Raw genomic sequence first — 8,663 nt, 5'->3', positions numbered from 1 at the left:
AGTGAGAAGACTGTCAGAGGCTTACTGAGAGGTAGCAGTCAGACAAGAGAACTTATGCTCTCAGAAACTTCAGTCATTGTCACCTGAATTGTGTGCTGTTTGTAGCTCAAAGAGACTATGGTGAAGATCATGTTCTAATGTGTCTAAAAGGATCAGGACATGGTTATAATAACCTCTGAGATTTAATGCCAAGGAAGTCTATTCTGAAATCAGCTTATGCTGTGACTCTCCTGCAAAGCTAGTATTCCTTGGAGCTCCTCAATCAACTTTATGTGTACCATAGTCTGTAAAATTATGTTGCAGGTGACTATTGTCAATTCAGGCTTATAGCTCAAACAAAACTCCGAATAAATATTTACCTGAACTTGAAAACTACATCCAAACAGTCATGTCTACTATTTCTGCCTCCATGATCAATTCCTCCACATTCCTTCTCATGGGGTTTCCTGGTCTGGAGCAGTACTACCCCTGTATTTCAGTGCCTTTCTCATTCGTCTATGCTCTGGTTTTCCTAGGAAATTGCATGGTGCTCCATGTGATCCGGACTGAGCCATCATTGCACCAGCCCATGTTCTATTTTCTGTCCTTTTTGTCCTTTACTGATCTATGCATTGGACTATCCACTGTACACACAGTGCTGGGAACCCTATGGGGGATTAACCAAGAGATTCATCTGAAAGCCTGCATATCCCAGAGTTATTTTATCCATTGGCTCTCATTTACAGAATCTGGAATCCTTCTGGCCATGGCTTTTGATCGCTTTACTGCAATCTGCAATCCTTTGAGATATAACACCATATTGACTAACAGAAGAGTTATTCAGCTTATGATGACCATTGTGATGAGAAGCACTTTGGCTCTTCCTCCTATCATACGACTGAAGTTGTTCATTTACTGCCGTCCACACATCCTTTCTCACTCTTTCTGCCTGCATCAGGACCTGCTGAGGTTGGCCTGCTCTGACATCCGCTTCAATAGTTACTATGCCCTGGCTCTAGTCATTTATACTTTGTTGCTGGATTCTGTCCTTATTCTCATCTCCTATATTTTTATCTTGCATACTGTACTGGCAATTGCATCTCCAGAAGAGAGACTCAAGTCTTTGCAGACCTGTGTTTCCCACCTCTGTGCTGTACTAGTCTTTTATATTCCCATCATTGGTCTCACCATGGTCCATCGCTTTGGAAAGCATCTCTCACCACTGGTGCATGTTCTTATGGGCAACATCTATATTCTCTTTCCTCCTCTCATGAATCCAATCATCTACAGTGTGAAGACCCAGCAGATAAGGAGCAGAATGAAGAAGTGGTTTTCCTTAAAATTCTTATGAACTTTTTTGTTTCATCAGTAAGAATGCGTAAGTCAAAATAAAAATGCTGAGTCTCATTAAGTTGTTTGTGCAACAACTTAAAATTCATCAAATTTTTGCAATTAATCTTGGTTGTTTTACATCTGTTGAAATGTTAAAAGTTAAGTGATATTTACTGAAACAGGAGACCAAAAATTTTTAATATTTACCATTATCTTCTATATGTTGTAGTAATATCCTGGCTAGTGTGGGTATAGCAATTATTGCTTATATTATATTAACATATTGTTGTAATATGATATATCAAAATTTATTTTAGGTTCTTTATTGTAAGCTTTCCATTTTGAGTTAATTTCAGTTAAGTATTTGGAAACATGTTTACTACATATATTTGTTAAGCACCATCTTTATATTAAATAATCTGATAGGCGAAATAGGACGTTACCCTTTCTTAGTGGTAAAATGAGTAACTTCTGTAATAGTGATGCTAGAATTTCCCTTTAAACCATTTGTTTTTCTTTATCTGAAAGAATGCAAATTCCCAAAAGGATTTACTATTAAAAGATTTATATCCCTTCTATATCAATAATCTTCTGAATTACTTTATACTATTAAAATGTGAAATCATTCAAGATGAACTTTTCTCTCCAAAATTTATATAAGTATTATTAGGATTTTTAAAAAAAACTTAATAGCAATATAATTATTTTAGATAATTTTTCAAAATCACTCAGGACTTCTCTCTGTAGAGCTATATTTATTCTGTTTTATTAATGAATTAGTTATGTTTTATACTAGAACATGATTTTATGGCTTTGTTTATATACCAATATTCTATATGACCTATAGAAACAACTAATAAATTATTTTGATTGAATGAAAAGTAATTAGGCTCAAAATTTCTGAGGTGTGATGTCAATGCATTCTTTTTTCTCAATAAGTTAATAAAATTATAAGTATTATTCACACAGATATTATGAAACATCAAAAAGATCATACAGTTGGTTTCTGTGGCATATTTATTATAAAACTTAAACATATCAAATATTCCTTTATTGCCATTGCTGTACATCACCCAAGCAGAACCAATCACTGTAACTCTCACTGTCCTCCATTTCATCAATTTTCTCAAGCAGGTCCAGTAACACCTCCATTGTGAGACTTGTTATTGTGTTTGGCAGATGAAATACATCACGGGTAGCTTAGCAGGCTTTGCCATGTGGAAGAAATACTATTGGTAGCTTGCCGGTCTCTCCGAGAGGGGCGTAGGAATTGAACCTGGGTGACCAGGTCAGCAGCATGCAAAGCAAATGCCCTATCCCCTGTGCTATGCTCCAGCCCAGCATAAAGAATAAAATAGTATATTTGATTATTCACCTACTAAATATCAGTCATAAAGGCAAATATATTTAGTATAAATCTGCACATAAATGAGGTTTTCATTTCAGTTTAATTCTTAGAGTTATGTGAATCTACTACTGAATAGAACCAAAAATTCTGAAATATTGAAAGTTTCACCAAGAAAAGGAAAAGAGCTGAGAAAATTAAATAGCCTTTAAAAAATAGTCTTTAAAAAGTCTGCTAAGAAGATTTAGCAGTGTTTTATCAACTAAAAGTCAGTTAGGAATTTGTAAGAATATGCATAAGATATATTTTCTAGGTAGTATTAAAACATTAGGTAATTGGCTATAAGTGATTAAAGACCAGTAAATTCCAACAATGTCTACATACTTAGGATAAGGAACGACAGGGGTCTCATAGTTATATATGGAGATAATGAAGTCATAGAATCGTTTTTTAAGTAAATGAACACCAATTTTATACTTTTTTGTAATATATTTTAAAAAGTGAAAATCATTTTAGTTTCATCTAAATAAAAACAAAGTAATTTCCTTTAGTAACTGAGGTTCTGCTTTCAAAAATTTGTAAGTCTACAACTGTAGACTCATGGTGTTTCATGAATAAAATTTTTTTAAAAAAATCATAGGGCTCTATATTGATTAATTGCTGGACAATGAGAAACTTGCTTTCACCTTAAGATTGAAAAATGTGTTTCTTTACATTTAGTCTTAAAAGCCCAGGAAGATTTTTGGGACCCTTAAATCAGGTCAATCTCTAATAAAAAGTTGTCACACAGAATCTACAATATCAAGAAGGAGAGCTGTTTGGGCATACATGTTCCCTTCTGCCATCCTTCCTACTGCTACTGTGGCAGGTGATATCATCAGGTTTTTAGAAATTATGGTGTGGGCAGAATGAAAGCAAGAATTAGATGCATAGTAACTGATGACCAGGAGTCGAGCTACCTCTCCAATCTGTACCTGTTCCCTTTGCTAACAAGAACTGCAGAAACTTCTGGAAGATACTATAAAGGACATAAACAAGAAGTGTTAACATTGGTGAGTCACCCAAACAGATGCATGCACATCCAGGCCAGAAGAAACTGATTGGACCAGAATCAAAACCAAAGACTGACCCCTTTCATGCCTGCTAGTAAGTGGTACACAGGGAGTAGGATACACTACCTCTTTGGTTCTTTTTATATTGGTAGTGCGCTCTTGTAAGAGCTTATTTATAAAAAAAAAAAAGTGTAGAAAAGACACACACACAGTGTTTTTAAAGCAAAAACCTCTCAGAAAAAAAATATTTACCAAGGAGATAGTAAAACAGGTAGGACACTTGCCTATCACACAGCTGGTGTGCGTTCAACGCCCCATACACATATGATATCCTACCCAACCATAAATGCTCCTTGAGTGCAGAGTCAGGACTAAGCCTTGAGCACTACTGGGTGCTGCAAAAAATAAATATATAATTTACCAAATATAAACAATGTATCAGGAATTAGTAGATACCTATTATCTATAACAGCTATATAATATTTTTCTTTAATGATATAGATAGGTTACAGAAATATTGATATCACTAATTTAGAAAGAGCACTGTAGCGCTGTAGCACTCTCCTCCTGTTGTTCATCAATTTGCTCGATCAGGCATCAGTTATGTCTCCCAACAAATTGTGATACTTGTCGTTACTGTTTCTGGCATATTGAATACACCACGGGGAGCTTGCCAAGCAGTGCCATGAGGGTGTGATACTCTTGGTAGCTTGCTGGGCTCGCCGAGAGAGGCAGAAGAATTAAACCTGGGTTGGCCATGTGCAAGGCAACCCCATACCTGCTGAGAAAATAGTTAAATAAAGCAGTGATATTTTCAAACTAAATGGATGGAAATTAGAAATAAATGTTTAAAACAGAGACTGAAATGGAAATAGTTTATCATTATTCTGAAATTGTGTTTCCACTTTTGTATTTATTTCTTGCATTCTTTGACATACATATTCATATTTAATCAATGTAGTAAGAGGTCTCCCTCTTGTATTAATACTGTTGGTAAACCTGGAAGGAATAATATTTTTAATTAATTTTACACCATCCCAGAGAATTACTAGCCTGGAATAGATCAAGAGGGAATATTACTTTCCCAGCAGCCTGTATGCCCTGCATTGACACAATCCTTTGAACTACTCCTCATAAACCGGAGCACTCTGAATTCCAATGTGGTAAAATATGGTAAATAAAAGGAGTATTAGAGACTTTTTGGTGCTAATATAGCAAGAGAATCTTTATGCTTTTGACACTTCAGTTACTCTCACCTAGTATGTGTTGCATGTGGCTCAGAGGACACCAGTAAAAGAAATTCATGATCTAATTTTCTTAATATGGTAAGGACTATGATTATTTTCATAACCCATGAAACTAAATACCAAGAAGGCATCTTACATAATAATTTGGTGCTTTGAATTCTATCACAAAACTGAACTTTTTCAGAATGCAACAACTAGTTTTACTTGTGTTATATTTATATGCCTGTTCTCAAATGTAGAGAAAAATTTTATCAAGTTTGTGAATAAAAAGTTACTAAATCTTGAACATTACCTCCCAATAGTCATGTCTACTTTTTTAACTGCCATGATCAATCCCTCTGTGTTCCATTTTACAGGATGTCCTAGTCTGAAGAAGTAGTACCCCTGGATTTCAGTTCTATTCTCTTTCATCTATTCTCTGGTTTTCCTGGGAAACTGCATGGTAATCCATGTGACCCAGACTGAGCCAACACTGCACCAACCCATGTTCTATTTTCTGAGCTTACTGGCCCTCACTGACCTGCGTTTTGGGCTATCCACTGTATACACACATTGCTGGGGATTCTGTGTGTACTTAACCAGGAGACAGGTCTGGGTGCCTGTATCTCCCAGACTTATTTTGTCCGAGGACTTTCCTGCATCGAGTCTGGAGTTCTCCCTGTTATGACCTTTGATCACTTTACCGCAATCTGCTAATCTCTGAGATATAGCTCCATCATAACTAATAGGAGAGTCATTCAGCTCATGGTGACCATTTTGATGAGAAGTGCTTTGTCTATTCTTCCTGGCATCATCTCACTAAAATTTTTCATTTACTGGAGTCTACACATCTTTTCTCACTTTTTCTGCCTGTACCAGGAGCTGCTGAGGTTGGCCTGCCTGACATCTGCTTCAATAGCTTCTATGCCCTGGCTCTGGTCATCTGTACCTTGTAATTGGATGCTATCCTCAATCTCGTCTCTTACATTTTCATCCTGCTTAGAGTTTTAGCAATTGCTTCTCCAGAAGAGAGACTCAAGTCTTTGCAGACCTGTGTTTCCCATCTCTGTGTTGTACTAGTTTTTTATATTCCCATCATTGGTCTCATCATAGTCCATCACTTTGGAAAGCGTCTCTCACCACTAGTGCATATCTATTTGGGAAATATCTATATTCTCTTTCGTCCTCTCATGATTCCAATTATTTATAGTGAGAAAACCCACAAAATTAGAAGCAGAATGAAGAAGTGGTCTTCCTTAAAATTCTTGTGAATTTTTTTTATTTCATTAATAAGAATGTGTAAATCAAAATAATAATTCTGGTTCTCAGTTCAGCAACTACTTAAAATTCATCAAACTTTGGCAATTCATATAAGTTCATAAATACATTTTAAAATATTAAAGTACTTAAGTGATGTTAAATTAAACAGGGAACAGACTAAAATTTTTTTGATATTCACCCCTGTCTTCTAAATGTTGTCGCAATATCCTAGCTAGTATGAACGTAGGAATTATTGAACATATTTTATTCACATATTTTTGCAATATAATAGCCATATGAAAAATTTTAGCTTCAATAATATAAGGGTTTTTTATATACTTTGTTAAGTATTTGAAAACATGCCTAATATTTAGATTATTCAAGGCATCATCTTTATATTAAATAATATTAAACGTGAAAAAGAATGTTACTCTGTCTTAGACATGAAATCGAGATCTTCTTTACTTTTGAGATTTCCCTTTATATTATTTTATTTTCTTTATTTGTAACAATGCAAATCCCCTAAAAGAATTACTATTACAAGAATTAAAACACTTGTATCCCATTATTTTTTTCTGACTTACTATATGCTATTAAGATGTAACAATGATCACCTGATCACTTGGCATCCTGTTACTCATCTATTTGCTCGAGTGGGCGCCAGTGACGTTCCATTCATCCCTGTAGCATGCTAGTGTAGCCCACTGGCATCTGCTTGTTCCTGGAACACAAAGAGCCTCAAACTGTTCATTCAGGGTCTTGACAAAGAAGGCTGACCATTTCGTAGGTGGGCAGCCACGCGTTCTTTTGACATCCCGAGGAATCCAGTCAGTAATGGCTCTAATCTAGTGGCCATCTCTAAATCGCATTACATGTCCAGCCCATCTGATTTTTGATGCCTTGGCAAACCAGACAGCTTCCCTGATTCTCAATCATTGACAGAGGTCGGAACTCTTTCTCTCACTTGAGTGAAGCATGATACTACAAGCTTAGATCATTCAATTCTTCTTTGGGAGACTCGAATAGTGTTCTCATCTTGTTTTCATAGGGCCCAGGTCTCTGAGGTGTATGTTAATTCAGGAATAACGGTAGAGTTGAAGAAATGTGCCTGGAGCTGGAGATTCTTCATCCTCTTAGCTATTTCTGTAACACTCTTAAAGGCATTTCATGCCATTATCTTCCTCCTGCACAGCTCAGGTACCAGGACATTCGTCATGTTGACTTCCCGACCTAGATACACATAACTGTTGCATTCGGAGTTGTTCATTCCATTAAGAGTGAATAGAACCTCAGGAACGAATCTGTTTCTCATAAACATTGTCCTTGTGAGATTCACCTGCAGTCTGATCTTTCCACACTCATGGTCAAAGTAGGCTAGCATTGTGTCCTCCCTGAAAGAGGTAACATTATTTAAGATAAATTTTCTTTCCATATATTAACTAAATATTATTAGAATTTATTAATAACTCTATAGCAATTAGCATAGCAGGTAGGGTGTTTGCCTTGCACAGGGCTGACACATGCCAATCCAGTTTCAATTCTTCGTCCTTCTCCAAGAGCCAGGCAAGCTACCCAGAGTATCTTGCCTGCCCGGCAATGTATGGCGAACTACTCGTGATATGCGAAACATAGTAACAAGTGTCACAATGGAGATGTTATTGGGCCCGCTCAAGCAAATTGATGAACAATGGGAGGACAGTGACAGTGACAGTGACAGATAATTTTTCAAAATCACCACTCAGAACTTATCCTTGTAGAGCAATATTTACTCTGTTTTATGAATGAATTAGTTATAGCTTATATTAGAACATGATGTTATGATTATATATATTAATATTCTATATGACATACTAAAATAATCTAATAAATTATTTTAAGTTAATAAAATAAGTTATATTCAAAGTTGATGCTCTTGTTACTGGGATGTGATAACAAAAATGCAATATTTTTTCTCAATAAGATAATAATAATTTCAAGTATTATTCACACAACAGTATCATTAAACCTTCTTCAAAAACATAATGCATGTACTTTCTGTGGCATGTTTATTTAAAGAGTAAAACATATAAAGTATCCCTACTGTTTCTTAAGCAGAAACAATAAAAAGAGTATACATCATCTACTATATAGCAGTTTCTATATTTAGTATAAATCTGCACATAAAAGAGAATGATGTGATTCTTAATAAATTAAAAGTAAAACTCACATTTCATCAAGTTTATTTGAGAACAGACAATTTGAGTAATGATAACTAAGAAAGTGGTATTGGAATTGATACCAAGATCTAAGGTGAATAACCAAGTAGGATGAAAACTAATGTTTGATCACTTGATCACTTGACACCCGTTACTCATTGATTTGCTCCAGCAGGCACCAGTAATGTCTTCATTTATCCCTGTCACGTGCTAGTGTAGCCGAATGGTGTCTGCTTGTTCTAGGAATATGAAGAGCCTCAAACCGATCGTTCAG

General features: G+C 35.6%; 1 protein-coding gene and 1 pseudogene across 1 annotated transcript; both read left to right on the top strand.

Annotated features, from left to right (window-relative positions):
- The first annotated feature begins 388 nt into the window (after positions 1-388).
- Positions 389-1,330, top strand: LOC130025333 (olfactory receptor 51V1-like). The gene has a single exon (XM_056116292.1). It carries the CDS (start codon positions 389-391, stop codon positions 1,328-1,330), a length of 942 nt encoding a protein of 313 aa, XP_055972267.1.
- A 3,929-nt stretch (positions 1,331-5,259) lies between these two features.
- Positions 5,260-6,205, top strand: LOC130025448 (olfactory receptor 51V1-like; annotated as a pseudogene).
- The last annotated feature ends 2,458 nt before the right edge of the window (positions 6,206-8,663 follow it).

This window comes from Sorex fumeus, unplaced genomic scaffold (genome assembly GCF_029834395.1).
Source record: "Sorex fumeus unplaced genomic scaffold, SorFum_2.1 ptg000030l, whole genome shotgun sequence".
Lineage (NCBI taxonomy): Eukaryota > Metazoa > Chordata > Mammalia > Eulipotyphla > Soricidae > Sorex > Sorex fumeus.
The sequence above is the reverse complement of the archived record's forward strand: the minus strand, read 5'-3'. Positions and strand labels throughout refer to the sequence as shown.

Coding starts and splice junctions, on each gene's coding strand:
- LOC130025333 (XM_056116292.1), top strand. CDS start 389: ATGTCTACTATTTCTGCCTCCATGATCAATTCCTCCACATTCCTTCTC.